The sequence below is a fragment of the Sus scrofa genome, chromosome 18, assembly GCF_000003025.6.
Source record: "Sus scrofa isolate TJ Tabasco breed Duroc chromosome 18, Sscrofa11.1, whole genome shotgun sequence".
NCBI classification, from domain to species: Eukaryota; Metazoa; Chordata; class Mammalia; order Artiodactyla; family Suidae; genus Sus; species Sus scrofa.
Window position 1 is genome coordinate 28,728,820 of NC_010460.4, and position 20,296 is coordinate 28,749,115.

General features: G+C 36.6%; 1 protein-coding gene across 4 annotated transcripts in view; it reads right to left on the minus strand.

Annotated features, from left to right (window-relative positions):
• The window catches only part of CFTR (cystic fibrosis transmembrane conductance regulator), a 190,493-nt gene that overhangs the window by 101,103 nt on the left and 69,094 nt on the right, over positions 1-20,296 (minus strand). For all 4 annotated transcript variants that reach the window (XM_021078522.1, XM_021078520.1, XM_021078523.1 and 1 more), the window contains 2 exon segments: positions 17,385-17,567; positions 10,496-10,687 (listed from right to left, as the gene is read on the minus strand). In XM_021078522.1, coding sequence (XP_020934181.1) covers positions 10,496-10,687; positions 17,385-17,567 — 375 coding nt within the window.

The following is a 20,296-nucleotide window of genomic DNA, read 5'->3' on the forward strand; positions in this document are numbered from 1 at the left end:
ACCTTGCCCTGAGCAGGCTTCCGTCTCCAAGCTGACTGCTCAACTACTTGGACTTCCATATTTTAAATTTGGGGGTCCTGAGACATAAAGAAGAGATTCTGCCCCAAGGCAAGAAAAAAAAATAATTTGGGAGAAGATATGGGAAGAAATTTCCTGACAATTTTCAAATGTGTTAGTATAGGTGGTTTTCCCAAGATCCAGGAGTATGGAATTTAGGAGTATGGAAGCTTCACATGTCACTTACATAAAAATTAATATCCTGCAAATACTTTTCAAAACTCTGTCATGATATCAGTTCACTGTCATCAGTTCACAAGTCTTTGTTATCATAATCTCTTTCACAAACAGCAGATTTATAATCTCCATAGTTTAATAATTCTGTTAAATCATAGTGAGATTAACCAGCCTGAACTTCTAACTTAGAGTTTGCAATGTTCAACGCATAAGTCATTATAGTTTAAGATAGGGTTTCTAATAGGCAACAACCCTAAAAAGAAGTCAGAAGATTTGAATTACTCTTGCTGGTCCCACCAATTACGAGACGTGATGTTCAACAGGTCTCTTAAGCTTTTACTTCTTAACACTATAGAATGTAGATAACAAGGAGTTCCCGTCGTGGCACAGGGTTGGCGAATCCGACTAGGAACCATGGGGTTTCGGGTTCAATCCCTGGCGTTGCTCATTGGGTTAAGGATCCAGCGTTGCCGTGAGCTGTGGTGTAGGTTGCAGGTGCGGCTCAGATTCCACGTTGCTGTGGCTCTGGTGTAGACCGGTCTACAGCTCTGATTATACCCCTAGCCTGGGAACTCCATATGCCATGGGAGCAGCTGTAGAAAAGGTAAAAGGACAAAAAATAATAATACTAGAGTAAAATAAAATGTGGATAACAAGATTTGCTAAATGCTCCATTATCCCCTTCGGGTCTGCCTGTTACGCTGGATGAATCTTTCCAAAATATTGATTTTTTCTATGACCCTCCCCTCAGTGAAGAGAAGCAACCATGTAGGATTCTGTGGACCCACCTGCTCTCCTCCCAGGGTACAGCTAAGCACCACGTTTGCCCTCTGCGGAGGAGTTGCACGACAACTCTGCAGCGAGAGTGCTCTAATTTCCCCCGATATATGAAACATGAAAGTGAAGCGGAGGATCTGCCTTTCTGCCTCGTTTGGCTCTTTGGTTTACTTGCTGGCAAGTAGGGATCAGAAACCACCATCTGACTGTTCTCTCCCAGTTCAGCTCTTTCCAGACCCCAGCCTTGCCGCATTCCCTTACCTAGCGCTCCCCTCAAAGGGCAGTGTTCTTGCTCCAGTCTAGGCCCATTCATTCTATACCCTAGCCACACAGAACGGACAATAGCTACTCAAATGTACAAGGTTCTCTGTTGACTCCAAGTCTTGTACATTCTGTTCTCTTTCTGGAATGGTCTCCCTGTTCTTCATTCAAATGACTCCTACTCATCCATCATCTCTCACCTTAGATGTCACTTCCTCCAGGAAAATCTCACCTGACCTTCTAAGATCGGATTAAGGGCGGATTGCCTATACCCTACATATAAGGACCTTGTATTAGTCAGTATCATAGAACTTAACAAACAACACCAGTTTTACTTGTTGTTCTCCTCCAGAATGAAAGCCCCTTGAGAACAGGGATTGTGCCTTGTCCACCAATAATTTCCAGAGTTTGACACAGTCTCTAGTTCAATGTTTGCACTCATAAATATTTACTACATGAGTGAATTTATATATTATATGTATATTTGTGTGTCTGTGTATCCTGCCCAATCCAAAAATCTATAAGTCACAAACGCATCACAGAAGATCCCCTGTGGCAAAGTGTGTTAAGGATCTGGCATTGGCACTACAGTGGCACTACAGTGGCTCTACAGTAGCTCCGGTCACTGCTGTGGCGTCGGTTTGATCCCTGGCCTAAGAACTTACACATGCTACAGGTGTGACTGAAACAAAACAAAACAAAAACTCATTATAGACAGGACCCTTTTTATACTTGCAGGCAGCACTCAGAGTGCCTAACATATACCTTGTCCACAGTAAAAACTCAACAAATATTTATTGAGATCAAATTTTCTAATGTTGAAATTAAAATCAAGGGTAACTAAACCTTCTACATAAAAACTTGGTATTATAGACTTGTTTCTGAAATACACTCATGGTAATACAATTGTCATTTCAAAGACTATTTTTGTCTAGAGAATATTCAAACTCAGAATTTTTAGAAAAGTCAAGTTTCCCTTCTTGGTAAGGTCTTTATGAACTAAACCAAAGTCTAAGATTATAGTAAAATATAAGTGATATATGTGTAAAATCTTCTCTTGATCTCGTTTAATTAGCCATCACCACAAAATTGAAAACTCCAAGAGTGCAAGGTCCATAATCCCAATTCTTCAAGAGATATGAAACATCAGGCCTATATGTAATGATGCAACATGGCTTTGGCCTTTGGAAAATAATATTTTTTTTATTCTTTTTAGAGCCTCACACTCAGCAAATGGAGGTTCCCAGGCTAGGGGTCCAATCAGAGTTATAGCCGCCAGCCTACACCACAGCCACAGCAAAGTGGGATCCGAGCCGCGTCTTCCACCTACACCACAGCTCATGGCAACACAGGATCCTTAACCCACTGAGGGAGGCCAGGGATCAAACCCGAATCCTCATGGATGCTAGTTGGGTTTGTTAACTGCCGAGCCATGACAGGAACTCACAGTTTTTGTTTTTTAATATGAAACCCTGGCTTAAGTAACTTAATTTCATTATCTATTCATGAGACAGCTTGATCTCAGACAGTTATACTTAAAGTTTTATACTACTGTTCTTGTGATTTGCCCACATCTTACAAAGAGGAGTAGTCTTAGGGTTATTTTGGTTTTAGAGTCTTTTTGGTCTTTTTAGGGCCACATCTGTGGCATATGGTCTTTTTAGGGCCACATCTGTGGCATATGGAAGTTTCCAGGCTAGGGGTCCAATAGGAGCTATAGCTGCTGGCCCTACACCACAGCAACAGCAATGCAGTATCCAAGCCTTGTCTGCCACCTACACTGCAGCTCAGGACAATGCCGGATCCTTAACCCATTGAGCAGGGCCAGGGATCAAACCAGTGTCATGGATATCTGTCAGGTTGTTACTGCTGAGCCACAACAGGAACTCCAAGTTCATACTTTTAGAATTCAGCATATTTGAATTTTGACGGCAAATTCTAGGTAAAGTTGTCACTAGATAACTTGAAAATGAGAATTCAACAGACAAATGTATGCAAAAACTGCTTAGCACAGAAATGCTGACTTGTGCCTTCCCAGTGAAAATTAACTAGTATTTATTTTTAAGTTCCAGGGCTCAAATGAAGTGAAATAACAGTTTAGTTCAGGAAACACTATGGTGTTCCTGTTTGGTTCTGGTTCAGTAGTTTTATAAAATAAATGTACCTGCTTCATATTACAATAAATAAATGACCGTGCTTTCAAACTTAATTACCTATCAGCAGAAAGTGACAGGTTGTTCAAGGTACAACTTGAATAAACCACTTAGCATGATTTATTCTGGTTTAGGGGACATAGTTCAGTGTGGTTCAAATATCTATTTTGGATGTCTATTATATTTTAGCTACTGTTGAATGCAAATGTAATTTGTACGGCACCTTTTTCTCTACTGATCTTCCAACTAAACATGCCTGAATCCTCCTATAATGGTGGATTGACCACTCAAAGGTTAAGCCTCTGTTCTGTGCAGGTTAGTTTTGGCCAGATCTGAAAATCAAGGGGTCAAATTCAAATTTAATTAGTCTTGTGGTATCTGTATAATGGAATTTATTTTCCATTTATTTTCCAAATGTTAACTCATTTCTTCGCTTACTTCCCTCCCAAGTTTTTCATATTCTTGCCAATTTCCCTCCTAAGTTGTTTTTTTTTTTCCCTCTTAGTAATTTCTTGCCAACTGCCCTCCCATTTTTTTTTCTTTAGTGATTTAACTATGAGAACTGTTAAGCAGTGGTGGAATAGAAAACACAAACAGATTTTACTTCTTCAACTTACACAGTAAATATTTTTATTACAATGTGTATGTAATGGCTGTCATGACAAATATTTACTTAATGAAGACCATTTTGTGGTCACGAAAGGATTGCAACAACTTTGTGGAAACCGATTACATATCCTAAGCCTCTGACCTCTTCTCACAGCCCTCGTCCCACCTCCTACCACGCAATGTTATAAAAGCCAATTACTGCTCCAAACTAAGTACTTTATAAGACAGTGAGTCACTGAATAAAGATAGACCAATTACTTGGTACCTAAACATTTGCCTGCCGAGAATCGGTTGCTGTCAGTTGTGGGGCAGTGTGCTAGAATAAGGTATTAGAGAATTGCAAAGGAGCAGTATTCTGGAAATTTTTAAAAAAAACAAGAGGACAGGAGTTCCCATCGTGGCTCGGTGGTTAACGAATCCGACTAGGAACCATGAGGTTGCGGGTTCGGTCCCTGCCCTTGCTCAGTGGGTTAGGGATCCGGGGTTGCCATGAGCTGTGGTGTAGGCCACAGACGCGGCTCAGATCCTGCATTGCTGTGGCTGTGGCGTAGGCTGGGGGCTGCAGCTCCAATTGGCCCCCTGGCCTGGGAACCTCCATATGCCACAGGAGCAGCCCTAGAAAAGGCAAAAAGACAAAATAAATAAATAAATAAAAATAAAAATAAATTAAAAAGGAAACCAAGAGGACAGTGAAATCTGTTACTCTTTCAATAACAAAATATGATTATAATCTCCTTAAGAGATGAGTATGTTAACATGGGCCCAATTACATTAATTCTTCTTTTTGAGCTAGCAAAATCTTTAGTGATGATTACAAAAGCCACAAATATTTAGAAGGACTTTGAAGGGAATTTGGATGCATAGAAAGAAAAAAAAGGGAAGATGAGTTAATGGGCTTAGGGATTCAAAATGGTATTTATAAAAAAAAAAAAAAAAAAAAAAAACACCATTGAGAGTTCCTTGGTCACTTAGTGGGTTAAGTGACCACTAAGTGGGTCACTTAGTGGGTTAAGTGACAACAGGGTTGTCATTGCTGGGGTCACTGCTGTGGCAGGGGTTTGATCCCTGGCCTAGGAACTTCTGCCTGCTGTAGGCACAGACAAAAAAACAAAAAACAAACAAACAAAAAAAAAACCCAAACCTGTTGATTTGTCTAGAAATCCATTCTACTATAATCTAGATCCAAAGAAGGACATAGAAACACAATGTGGAGAAGTTCCTAAGAGAGAATATGAAGGGGAAGAATCTGAACAGGACTTCCTCACTTGTGATTGTTCCTTACAATTTATTCTATCTGCATAGCGCTGTCTCCAGGCTCTTCCCTGTGATAAAGTCTTCACGTAATCCCACTGAGTGAATAGTTTTAACCACAAACCAAAATCAGAAAACTATGTGAACTATGCTGTGTGTTCCTTTTCCTATCCAAGCCAATTTACACCTACCTGCCTACTCCTATGACACCAAGCATCATTACACACGCAAGTGCTTTGTAGATATTGGAGCTGAACAAAAACACAAAAATGAGGAAGAAAATATTCCACCCCAACTCCATTTCCACGTCTAGATGCAGTGCATTAAGAAACAGATCTGCCTTGGCAGTCAAAATGAAAACATATTGAATCATGACTGTTTGTATTTGGTGATGGGGCCACAGAGAGAATATACAGAGGGGAGTCTTTGGCTGGCACCAGTTGTTAACCCTCAAGGATCGTGTAGGTATTTGGTGCTCCTGTTCTCAAAACTCCTCCATGCTTAAAAACAAAACAAAACAAAAGAACAAAAACCAAACAACCAAACAAACAAAAACCTTCTCACTGGCCTTTGAAAACACTCGTTTAACAACAACAAAAACACAAAAATTGGAAACTCTGAAGTCACTGAAAATAGGGGAAACCTGATTTTGACAGTCAAAATAGTCTAGCGCTTTCAGTTATTTTTATCTGTTATTCTAAGCAATAACTTGCTGTCATATAATTGTCTCCTTGAACTCTGAGATGGTGAGGCTCAGAGAACATTTGATGAGTAAATTTCTTGCAACTGACATGCCTACTTCACAATATTTCTGCAACCGTTAATCCGATAAAAATTGAACTTCATTATTAATGTATTTGATGGAGTATATCAAAATAAAATTTTTAAAACCAGTGTTCTCAAGGCATTTATCATGTAGTTGGAAAGATTCAGCAAAGACAAAAGAGCAGGTATGAATGCACTCACTGTACTCACTACATTTCCCAGTTTAAAGCACAGGGATTTAGGAGATGCTGGATGCTTTCGCCTATCACAAGATAACCAGGTAGACTTAAAACACACTGCAAAAGTCAGTAGGGCAGAAAGGAACAGGGACTCAGGGAATGTTAACAATAAAAAGCTAAGTGTTTTATTTGACATTTTAAAGCAAAGAGGATGAAGAGATAATTGTACAATTAAAAAGAACAAAACAGTGGCCATCATCGCTATTAACAATTATTTATGAAAACCCATATAGTACCTTGTTAGATCAGACATCTCAGTTCTTTGTAATTGACCTCCACACCCTTCCTTTCTAAACCCACAGTATTTCTACTTGTCCCTCTTTCCAGCTCCTCTTGGGCAAGGAATCCTTAATCCTAAGCCAAATTCTCTTCTCTTCCAATTTCTTGAGGAAAACATATTCACTCTCTCCTAAAGCCTCTTTTTCGTGATGCCCTTTCCTTAGGATGCAAACAGAACACAAATAGGAGATTGTTTGTAGTCTCATTATTCCTCTTCTACTTTTGTCTTTTCTTGTCCATCACTGACATTATCTAGATTACTGAAATAGCTTCCAGTTAGTCTTTCTCCTTCTAGTCACAATAGCAAATAGCACTATTACAACTACTGCTGATCATCATCCTCACAGCCTCAGCCTCATCATCACTGTTCTACTTATTAAGTAGTTTCTTTGTGCCAGAAGAATCCACAAACCCTATAAAACTGGTACTATCATCCTTACATTGCAGAGGACACAACTCAGTATACACCATGGTTAAGTAAAACTCTTCAGTAACCCAGCCCTATCAGATTTCAAAATCTATGTTCTTTCCGTTATCCTACAAATCTTTGAATCATGCCCCCCTTAATTCTGCTTCTCATATCACAGCCAAAATGATATATCTACATTGCAAAGCTGATTATATCATTCCTCTGATTAAGGCTCTCCAAGAACAAATTCCAGAAACTGGTATTCGAGGCTCCCAAAACATGGCCCTCCAGCTTTATTCATCCTCACTTACTGTCCCCCAGTTACACTCTCATTCTACCAAGATGCTCATGGTTCCCTGCACTAACCAAATGGCTTCATGTCTGGTTACTCTGCTCATAGAGTTTCCTCTGTCCAGAATATTTTTTCCATTTTTAGTCATCCTTCAAGGTGCTGTTTTTAGAAAAAGCCTCCCTGAATTGTCCAGGCAGGCTGAAAGCCCTCTTAGAGTGATGCCTTGCCTGATGAGCAGAGCACTGGATGGGAGTGTTAGCTCCTGGTCTTGGTTCGCCTTTCTCAAAACAGAACCTCTGAGAACACTACTGCCCTGAGAGTACTTCTATACCAACACTTGTATATTTTGTCCAAATGGTCTCTTTGCATATATTTTACCTCAACCAGCCTATAAGTTCTTTGAGGAAAGGGATAATAACATTTTCATTTTGTATTCATCCTGCCTCCACCACTGTGAACAGTATCTGGCATAAGGTAATCACGAAAGTCAAATTGTGGGGTCTAAAAGGGACAGACAAACTGGAATCACCTCCCAAGCCCATGGCCATTCTAGAGCATTCTATACTCCAAACCTCCAGGATCTTATGCCATCTAGTTGCTTCCACAAAATACTCCAAATTTGTGGACTGGGTCACGTAGACCAACTACCATATTTGTAAATGATCACTTTCATGACTTTCTCTTGTAACTGCTTTTGTCAACATTAAAATTCATATTGATGACTTTTTTATGATTCCGTGGCTTCATGGTTCTTGCCAATTATGCCAAACTCCATCTTATTTCCACAGGACTCACTCACTAACAAGAACAGACGCTCAGACACATTGATCCTACATCATGTTCCCTAGCAATATGCTCCATCTCGGAAGGAAAGAGAACTGAACTACTGCTTGCTAAGTGGCTGATTTGTACCAGACGCTATCTTAGGCACCCTCTATTTAATTTCATTTAATTTTCTCAATCATTACTCATCAATATTTCACTTCCTCAGATCAACCTAACCTTCTCTCTACTTTATTGGGAGCTCTAATGTTTTGATCAAAAAATTCCTCCAAGACCATAAGTTTCACTCTTGTCACCATTCAGATTCCACAGCGAATTATTCCATCAGAGGACATTAGCAGTGTGCCTCCTCTGAAGTTAGTCCTCACATTAGGCAGACCCAGCTCAATTCCCATGCTTCCTCCTTTTACTCCCATAGAAATTCCTCTTTTTTCTCTATTAGAACAACAATTACATTATTTATTGATTTTTTCCCTACTGGTCCATGAACCTCTGATGTATATGGATCTTGTCTATTCATATTTTCATACAATATAGGACATCTCAATAAATGTTTTTGAAATGAAGACCCTTTACCTTCTTCTAGTTTAAAAGTTTATTTAGGCACGGAAGACCATATATGATATGATTCTACTTATGTGAAATATCTAGAATAGGAATAATTTAGAGATAAATGTTGTTTGCAGCTGGATGGAGGAATTAGGTATAAGAGAATGCAAATTGATTGCTAGTAGAGTTTCTTTTAGAGGAGTTGAAAATGTGGTAAAATCTTATGAACATACTAAAAAAACAACAAATTATACACTTTAAAAATAACTTTAAGGTTGGCCATGGAATAAGAAAAAAAGCAAATAATATGTTTTTCCTCTTATCCTCTTTCTTCTATTATTTCAACAGTTTTATCAAGATATAATTCACATACCATACAATCAGGCACTAAAATACAATTCACTATCCTATGCACTCTTTAGAAAATGGACCACATCTTATTCAACTTGACAGTCTCAGGACCTGGCACAGTATTTAGAAGGCAGTAAATGCTCATTCTATGAAGGAGGTACCTATACCTCTGAATTTACTGCCACTAATAATACAGCTATGCCTTATTTGAGAAATACAGGTTTTATTTATAGGTTTACATGGGGAAATCAAGCCACCATTTATAAAATAATATCTATAGGAAAAGGCATATTCAAAGCAAAAAATAAAGCCTACCAGAAACCTGCCTTTCTACTAATAACTAAACAGAGCCCATAACTTGTCTTGCAGGGCACTACTCACCTACATCCAGCCCCTCCCAGGCAAATATCTGTGTTCTCTGGAAACATGAAAATTTTCTAATAACAAATTTAATGAGTGTTCCAACCTCCAGGTGGTGAAATACTATTCCTGGAAGAAGAGCTTTTGAGGAATGAAGAATATTTTCTTCAAGGTAAATACACTATTTTTCAAGATAGCATTTGTTTCTATTATGCTTTCATGTGTCCAGAAAATAAGAGAAAGGAAATTTTAAAAACTACTGTTGAATGAGTCAATATGTACATAAAGAGCCATCTATTCAAGCACAGCCCTATTTTGTAAGAACCGCAATTTCTATCTAATCTACAATTAGCCATTTTTTTCTATTTTTATGCCCTGTATTTCAAACTTCATTTTATTCCCACTGCATTTTTTTAAATAAAAGGTGACTTAAAGGAATCCAGTAGGGTCAAATGTCATCTATCAAAGATAATGATTTTGAGTCAAGATCACTATTCAGGCAAGACTGCTGATAAACCTCATAATGTGTTGTTTTCCTTGATAAACCTCATAACAATATATTCCCTACCACTAAATCAATTATTATTGAGCCCTTCATCATACAATTTATGTATTGAATAGTACAAGATCCATGTACTGGCTTCACTTGGAATATTTTTTTGTGTTTCCAGATAATTAGCTCATTCCCCAATATTGTTAAAAAATTATTCAATAGCATAAGCTTCACTGTGCCTCTGTTTCAGAGAAGTACAGTCACTGATGGTTATATGGTTATATGTTCAAGGCAAAAGGATGAGACATAATCAAAATTTAATCTCTAATTCTCTACTGACAGGTCAGTGTTTGTTTCTTAGGTGATGATACTACTAAAATAATTAAAATTCTCTTATGCAATTTTAAAGTACTTTTAAAAACATGCAGGCCATTTAACTGTCCATTTCATAGAGTTTTTATTGTAACCAAACCAGGCCATCATTTAAAAAATAAATTGTATCTTCTTTATGTTTCTGCAAGCTTCTCACAGTGGGGCTCATATATGTTATTAATTAATTTACTCACAGTTTACTCATAGTGGAAATGTGATAGATATATGTAGACTGATTGAATAAAAAGTTAAATGTATGATTTAGGTAGTTTGAAGGTTTCATATGCGCAATTGGAGATTTCTCATGTAATTACTTACCTCTTCTAGTTGGCACGCTTTGATGACACTCCTGTATCTATACTCATCATAGGAAACACCAAAGATGATGTTTTCTTTAATGGTGCCCGGCATGATCCAGGAAAACTGAGAGCAGAATGAAATTCTTCCACTGTGCTTAATTTTACCCTCTGAAGGCTCCAGTTCTCCCATAATCATCATCAGAAGTGATGTCTGGAAATAAAACCATTGTTATTAAGTTAAACTGTTCAATCAAATCACTCTCAGGATGCACATCCTCCAACTGTCATCCTAAGCAGAGGTATCTATTCTAATTTTAGAAGATTCTATATTAATTTATGCAAAATATATTAAGCACTTCCTGTTCTGAGTATGCTGCTTTGCACAAAAGCTACAAGGGGAATAAAAGACATAATTACAATAGAGTATGATAAGTGCTTTGACAAAGATCACAGAAATGGAGAGCCTAGTTCAGATGATCAGGATGAGTTTGGAAGAGGTCAGGAAAAGATTAGTAACAGCTGACACTTATTGAGCACTCACTCTATGCTAGGCGCTATTCTTTGTGATTTAACTGTACTCATTTATTTAAGCCTCGCAATAACCCTACAAGGTACATTCAATATTATCTTCATCTTATAAGGGAGACTAGTCAAAAAGAGGTATCTATGAATCTTCTTGATGAAACTAGTATAAAATCATCCAGGAAATAACTGAAGAAGCTTAACGAAAGGACTATCAGTGGACAAAGACATTATATACTGTGAACTCAAATTTAAACTAATGTGGGAATTAAAGAAGAGAATTTAAATACGTTATATGGCCTGATAATAAGAAAAGTTATAAGTAGAAAACAAAGGAAATGGACAGTAGAGGAAATTTGCTGAATGCCTAATCAAGAAAGCTGGAAGCCAAAGGATATTATTTAAATGCAACAAATTAAGCCACAGAAGCATATGCATGTTTAACAATAAAAAGATAAAACATTAAGAAAGATAATATCATGACTAAAATTGAGTAGAAGAAGAGGATGCAGCAGAGGAAGAAAATACATTGATTTTATCAAAGCTCATATTAGTGAACTAAAGAAATAAAAAAACAAAGATTTAACATAAAGTTATTATAAATATAACCGCTAGAACGAAAATACCTTATCTCCCTTGGAATCTCATCTGGCCCCATGGTCTTACACAGCCAAAACCCACTCCCTTAAACGAGACTTCTGTTTCCAACTAACATCTCTACTTGGCTATCAAAAAGGCATTTTAAACTTAACATTCCAAAATCAAGGTCCTCCTCAAATCTGTTTCTCCCTTCATCTTCTCAGTAAATGGTACCCTCATCCTTCCGATTACAAAGTTCCTTGATGCCTCCATCTTTCTCATATGCCTTGTTCAGTCTATCTAATTCTGTTGTATATTCCTTGGAAACATGTCCTAAATCTGACTGTTTACTTCCATTTCCACTTGGATTAGGCCAATATCATCTCCTACCCAAATAAATACAAAGGCCTTCTAACTTAATTCCTTGCTTCTGCCCTTCCTACAACCTGCTCTCAAAGCGGTCCTGTCAACATGTAAATGGGATCATATTACTTTTCTGCTTAAAACCCTCCAACTGACACTAATCTTCTCAGGAAAAAAAATAAAAAGCCTAACTCCTAACAAGGCCCTTTGTAAGGTCCTCAGGGCCCTTTTACAAGGTCCCAAGTAATGGTGTGTCCCTATTACTTCTCTGACAGCTCTACTCCCCATGGTTCCTCTGTGCCAACCCCACTCACCTCTTTGCTATTCTTTGAATAGGACAGGCACAGTCCCATTTCAAGGGTTTGTTCCATCCCCCCCCAGAAGACTCTTCCCCAGATATACATGTGACTTAATCCCTCACCTTTCAGTCTACATTCAAATGTCATCTTTCAATGAGGCCTATTTCCACTACATAAAATTGTACCCTGTCACCAATCTTCCTTCTCTGTTTTATCTTCAGAGCATTTATTATTATAAATCATAAGTATATGAAATATCACATATTTTATAAATATGCATCTCCTCCACTAGAATGTGAGCTCCTTGGAATGAAAATTAGGGTATGTTGTGGATTTTGTTCACTACTATATCCTCAAGGCCTAGAATAGTGCCTGGCACAAAGTAACTACTCAATAAACTTGCTAAATGATAAATTATATTACTCAATAATTTAATGATATGATAAATCATATAAATTATAAGGTCTCACTAACTTTAAAACATGAACTACTGGTATATAAACAGACAAAGCAATGGAAGAAAATTAAAACTACAAAAATAGATCCAAATGCATAAAAGAATTAGTATTTGATAAAGATGGCATCTAAAATCAGTGGGGAACGAGCCTATTCAGTATATGGTGTTGGACAACTGGACAGCCATCTGGAGGGCATACACAAAAAAAACTGTATCCATATCTCACACCATATGTATGATGATTTCCAAGTAGGCCAAAGAATAAATAAGTACAAAAATGAGACCATAAAATACTTAAAGAAAACACTGAAGGATGCCTGGGAAAAAAAAAAAACACAACAGTCATGGAGTAAGAAAACTTTTGCATGACTCAAAATCCAGAAGCCACAAAATAAAAGATAAATAAAATCACATTAAAAAAATTGTGCATGGAAAACAAAAGGAAAAATATCAAACTGAGTAACTATTTGAAACTTTTATCACGCAAAGGAATATCTCCCTCTAAATAAAGTGATCCTAAAATTAAAAAGAAAGATAACAACAACCCATTGGAAAAAATGTACCAAATATACAGAGATTTCACCAAAAATTAAAATAGAAGTGGCCTTTAAACATATGATAAATACTGTACTTTATTCATAATAAGACAAATGCAAATTAAAAATACACTGAAAAATGACTTTGCCCAGTGAGGCTGGAAAAAATTCAAAAACTATATAACATCTGCTGGAGATGCTATGGGGAAATCTAATCTGCAATCTTATATAGACCGTATGGCACATGCATAAACTAGTGCAACCCTCAGGAAGGTAAGTTTGACAGATATCCAAATGCTTCACCATTTCTAGGAAACCCCCCTTCTGATACACTTGTAGATGCGCTAAATGGCATATATACAAGATTATTCATAGCACTATTCTTTTGTGTTAGCAAAATACTAGAAATAACCCAAATGTCAACCAATAGGTAACTCATCACGTTATAGAAGATCTGTCTATACAATGGACTACTATGCAGCTATTTATAAATACATACATACACACATTAAAAAATTAACAAGAGTAGTTGACTGCATTGGGGAAAGAACGGTGGGAAATAGGCAGAAGAGAAACAGAAGTGAAAGGGAAATTTTCCAACTTTTTATACATTTTAATTTTCCAGAATTTTAAATTTTTAATTAAATTTTAATAAATATTAAATAAATCAGGAAGAAAGGAGGATCAAGTAATAGGCATCTTTGCTATATTTCTTTTAGTAAATTTTAAAATTCTTAGTGTAAAGGGAGAAAATCTGGAATACTTTATTTCTACGTAAAATTCTTCTGTATAAAAATTAAAGCTAGAAGTATTATTTTCGTATAGAATAGTTTTATAAACCCCAGCAATGAAGTGGCTCTGATTATATATATATGTACATACACACACACATACGGGTTAAATACACATTTCTATCTACTAAATACAAAGGTCAAATATATATTTGTCAATATTTATCTATATAAATTTATGTACATAAATATATATATCAGTATTTTGATATTTTGAGAGTATGAAGCTAAATTAAAACTTTAAATATAATAAAAATAATATATAAGTAAATAGTGATAAAACTTTGCAGGCTTTTATTTTATCTAAAAAGTAGGCAGAAACAGGAGCCCATAGCCATTCCAAACATCTGATGCTCAGGTATTAGAAGACCAAGCTAAGAGTACCAGAGCAAGGCCAGGGTGGATGACAGAGACTATGTGGTATCTGGGGTGTCAGCAAGGCCACAGAACAGCTTCAACTGCTTTAGAAGAACTACAAATCCCCACACCCCGTGGAAGACTCCCCACACCCCGTGGAAGACGCCACAAGCCAGCCTTTAGTAGGGAATACTCAGGGGTGTGGACCACTACACAAATATTGCTTAATTAAAATAATTCAAGGAGGTTTCATAAATGAAAGATACTCAATGTAGATTAGAACCAAAGGGAAAAAAATCATTTTTCCCAAAGATACATTCAATTCAATACATCTGTACCAAGCACCTATTATGCCCTAGAGTCTTGGATAGTCCTTGGACTATAAAAACAAAGAAGACATGGTTCTCTGATAGCCTAGACAGTTATACCAGGGGAGAGTGATAAAATGAAATCTGACCTTACTGTTTTATTCAGAAAATAGTATTTATTAATTGTTGAAATTTTGGAAAATCAGAGATAAAATACATCCAAAAACTCAGAGATAGCAATTGGATCCATAACGTTCTTCCAGACACACATATACACATACACATCTACATGCTTTTGTAAAATGCAGATCATGATGTACATATGATCTTATAATCTATTGTCTTCCTTCTCTTAACAGTATATCATAAATGTCCTTCAGAGTCATTTTTTAACATTCCTAATACTAACATGCCATTATATAACCATATTAAAATTATCTAATCAATCCCCTAGTATTAGATATTTAGGGGTTCCCTCCAATTTTTGGCTATTGAAACAATGTTGTGATGAATATCTTCATATAAAATCTCTGCAAACATACTAGGACCAATCATACAATAGAAGACTTATTTGGTTATTTTTAAGGCTTTTGATATACAAATTACTAAATTGAGTGGTGTGGGATTTATCTTAAAATGTGAACATTTTCAATTATTCAATCTTATATTTTAGATTGATCTTTAATCTAGTAAGATTATAAAACACTCCATTCCTAATATTATAAAAAGGCATCCTCCTAGATTGAGTTGCCAAACTCTATTTCTCAGAGGGGTTTAATTATTCCTCCATCTGACTCTGTCTTCATATCTACTTCCCAGAAGATGCAACTGTAATTCCAGCCAGCAATTATCTGCTCATCAGTTCTTAATAGAGTTGCCTGAAATTTAATTGCTGGTTCAGTCTTGTAATTTGTAATTTCAAAGCTATTTGTTTACACCTTTCAAAGAAGCAATTTTAAACACAGAAAATTAATTTTTTAAATTCTGTGAAACACGATTACCATCTTCTCACAAGAAATCATTCTTGTTTAGATCATCTGTGATGTCTTTATTAACAACTTCCCCTGCAGTATCATTTTCTTTTAATAGTGAAAATTGCTAATAATATTATAAAGAAATAGAAGGAAAAATAGCACTTTCAGGAAGAACGTATTCTTCTAAGAAGAAGATGCACAACTACAACTACTTTATTTCAAGGTCTATTTCACATGTAGTAAAAGATAACTGGACAGAGAAATAAGCCAACTGTATATCGCTAGCATTATGAACACCAAATTCAAGGACTAGAAATTTTCTGTGGCACTTTGTCTCCCAAGTCTCCGACTAAATTCCTCAAAATATGGCTCTTCCTATACTAGTCATAATAAATAATTGTCTTTCAGAAGTAGTTCTTAATTTCTACTTTTATTTACATTTTGATCTTATAGTAGCACTGCTTCTTTCTTCCTTCCTTTCTTTTCTCTCATCAAAGTATTCTGAAAAGTGTTAGGAGGACACTAAACTTTTTCTTATATTTCTAGAAAGCATCACAGCTAAAAGTATAGTCAAGTGGGAAGAAGAACCCGTTCTTAATAGCAAAGCAAATATCTATTACCCTTCGTAGCCCATTCCAAAGATAGGAGACCCTTTCTTATCTCTGATTTTACTCCTTCATGTTCTTTAAATTTTTGCTAGATAAAGAGAACAACTGTCTATCATTACCTGAACAATAGCTTAAATTTTTGAAGATCACTATAAAGTCTTCTCCTGACAATGAAATTTGACCCTTTAGCTTTCTAACCTATTTATTTTTGTCAGATATATCTCCAAATATACATGGTTTATAATAATTTGGGATGGGGGGAGTTGTTGAGGCTGATCAGCATTGAATAAATGAACATTCCTGTGTATTTCCTTCAAAAAACTAACCCATTCAATCTTTTTTCCTTGTAGTAAATCATAAGCACGTCTGAATCCATTCTCCAAAATTCTAATGTCAACGAAATGAGGATCTTTTGCCCATGTGATTACTGAAGCAAAATCTAAGCAGTGAGTTTCCTGGACCAGTTCTGAGAAAATGTCTGTGCCACAGATTGGTAAAAATAGATGCTTCATTTGTTCAATAAAGTTACTGCATGCTCACCATGTATGTGTGTGACACTGTGTTGAGTAGTGTCCAAAATAAAAAGATATAGATGAGGAGTTCCCGTCGTGGTGCAGTGGTTAACGAATCCGACTAGGAACCATGAGGTTGCGGATTCGGTCCCTGCCCTTGCTCAGTGGGTTAAGGATCCAGTGTTGCCATGAGCTGTGGTGTAGGTTGCAGACTCGGCTCGGATCCCGAGTTGCTGTGGCTCTGGCGTAGGCCGGTGGCTACAGCTCCAATTCAACCCCTAGCCTGGGAACCTCCATATGCCGCGGGAGCGGCCCAAGAAATAGCAACAACAACAACAAAAAAAAAAAAAGAGAAAAAAAAAAAAAAAAAAAAAAAAAGATAGAGATGAAAAAGTCACTGAAAATAATAGGAAGCTATAAAAGACTAGAGAATGCTATCAGTGGAATAATTTATACTATGAAGGACACTATATCCAAATGGTCTCCTAATACCAATGTAAGAATTTCTACAAAACACCTTCTTAACTACAGATAAACTAGAAAAAGGAAGGAGAAATGCATGCCAAGTTAAGATCGTCATCATGAGATGTAAAAGAGACTACCTTGCCTGCTCCAGTAGATCCAGCAACTGCCAACAACTGTCCTCTTTCTATCTTGAAACTGATATCTTTCAGGACAGGAGTACCGAGAAGTGAAAAGTTACTGAAGAAGAGGCTGTTATCACCATTGGAAATTTTTCGACTGTTATTATTTTGTTTTGCTTTCTCAAATAATTTCCCAAATCCCTGTTGAAAAAAAAAAACATAAAAAATAAGAAGGTATGTTTTTCAGATCATTTCAATAGCTATTTGAATTATGTATGAGTTTGAAAAGCATGTGGCACATGATCCATACTTTATCGCACATAATTTACAGCATGTGGTTTCTAGAGCACAATATCCAAAACATCTGAAAATTACAATAATAATTTTGATTTCTCATATTGTTACTCATTGTCAAATGTAATTCAATTTAAGATATCTATACTTTTTTTTTTTTTTTTGTCTTTTTGCCTTTTCCGGGGCCGCTCCTGTGGCATATGGAGGTTCCCAGGCTAGGGGTTGAATCGGAGCTGTAGCTATTGGCCTGCGCCAGAGCCACAGCAATGCAGGATCCGAGCCGTGTCTGCAACCTACACCACAGCTCACAGCAATGCCGGATCCTTAACCCACTGAGCGAGGTCAGGGATCGAACCCACAACCTCATGGTTCCTAGTCGGATTCGTTAACCACTGAGCCACGATGGGAACTCCAAGATATCTATGCTATATAGCTATCTATATTCATACATATATATATCCTCTCCTATAGACTGGGAACATAAACATAATTATTTAATCTTCAGCAGAATAATAACATAAGGGGTAGATGTTATAATCCCTTTCTTTCAAAGTTGTAGACTGTGATTCAGAGAGGTTAAGTAACTGAAGTCACAGAAGTAGCAGGCCAGAGTGGAATTACAATCCAAATCTTCTACTCTATCATGCTGGTAGTACCTTCCTCTTGGAAGCTCAAAGCATTCCTTTAAATGATTATTAGTAAGCATAAATGTGATGGTATAGCCAGATGATTTGAATGAATTCCACTTTTGTGACAGTAGCTGGCAGAAGGATATCTTTTGAAAATTCCCCACTTCTTTACTGTGCCATAGGAAGGTTTAGGGTGGTAGTCTTCAAATCAAAGATTGATCAAGGGGAAGGAAGTAAACACAGTTTTTTAGGGGAAGTATTTCCACCTCTTCAATGTCTGAAAACAGTCCTTCCTAAAAATTAATCTGCCTGAGAATTTGTCTGCTGTCTGTCATTTCTCTTTCCACTTCCCTGCTCAAAATTGTCCTTCCCTCACTTTATAAGGAAGAGGCAGCCTTCTCATCTGTCCCAAGTTCTGCCATGTGGCACTTACTATAGTGTAAAAAAAATCCATAATACGAGCAAGGGGACCATAAGAGATTGATTTTCTCCTAAAAAAGGATCTCAAAAAAGAAAATCCAGAAAGGACTTCCTGGTGACTCAGCAGGTTAAGCATCCAGCACAGTGATCACTGCTGAGGCTCAGGTTGCTGCTGTCATGAAGGTTCAATCCCTAATCCCCGGCAGGGAACTTCTGCATGGCATGGGTGTGGCCAAAAAAAAAAAAAAAAGCAAAGCCAGAAACACTGAAGGCAGTAACATCTTATTTCACCTAAGTTTCAAACTGAAGGCAATCTGTGTGTCTTATCGTCTCAGAATCAGATTTGAGAAGTGAATTGAGGGATAAGATATTTTAATTAATTATTTAATTTTTAATAAGTTAATAAGTTAATTAGTACAAATTATCATCTGCATTTTAAAATAAAGTTATACTTTCCTGCCATAAAGCAAGTCATATTTAGCTGTTTGGCTTGACAATGAAGCATGACTTTATCAATTCATTTATTTTCCATGAAATTGAATGCACTGAAACTGCAGCTCCCAGGACTCCACAAAAATCCATTTAACATATGAAGACAATATGTAATAGACAGGAATTACATTCTTTGCTGCCACCTAAACTTATGTTGAAAAATTTATAATTCACCTTAAAATGTATCAGAAGTATATAGGTTTTTCAAAACTATTCTGGGGCATGCATAAGCAATTAAGCTTGAAGAACATTTCTTGAATCCTTATGTTATAGATGGCTAACAATCCCCCTCAGTCATCAGATATTAAAAGCAAAGCTCTTAAGAAGTAGGCAACGCAGGGTTAGTAGTTGTAAACTATTAGAATGGATAAGCAATAAGCTCCCACTGTATAACACATGGAACTATATCCGGTCTCTTGTGGTAGATCACAATGGAAGATAATTTAAGAAAGGGAGTATGTGTGTATGTGTATCACCTTTCTGTACAGCAGAAATAGGCACAACAATGTAAATAAACTATAACAAAAGAAAAAAGTAGACAATGAGAAGTCTTTAAATGAGACAAAGGCATTTGTTATTCCCTTATTCATTTATTTATCTAACAGACATTTATTGAGCATCACCTCTATATTAAAGACCACTTTAAAAATCCCACATAGGAGAATAAAATATGGATAGATATTAACATTGCCATGTGCTTACTGCTATAATTGAAAATTCACACCAAGTCCTATGGGAGTACATTAGAGAAAGCAACAGACTCCGTCTGGAGCTTGACCAAGTAAATGACATAATATTAGGCTATGACGGATATAAGTGTATTTCACAAGACCAAGAAATAGTTCAGGTGTTCCAGGAAGAAGGACCTGCATGTACAATGAATTAGGCTTAAAAGAACCAAAAATACCTCAGGAATGGTGAATGGCTGGGTGAAATGTACATGGTAAGGGGACAAAGGGAGGTGGCCAGTGCAGGCTGTTAAGGGGCCCACATGCCATACTAAGAAGCAGGGTTTTTATCCAATAAGCACTTGGACCAACAGAAGATTGTTTTTACTAATAACTTTAACTTCTGATTATAGAAGTAAAACACTTA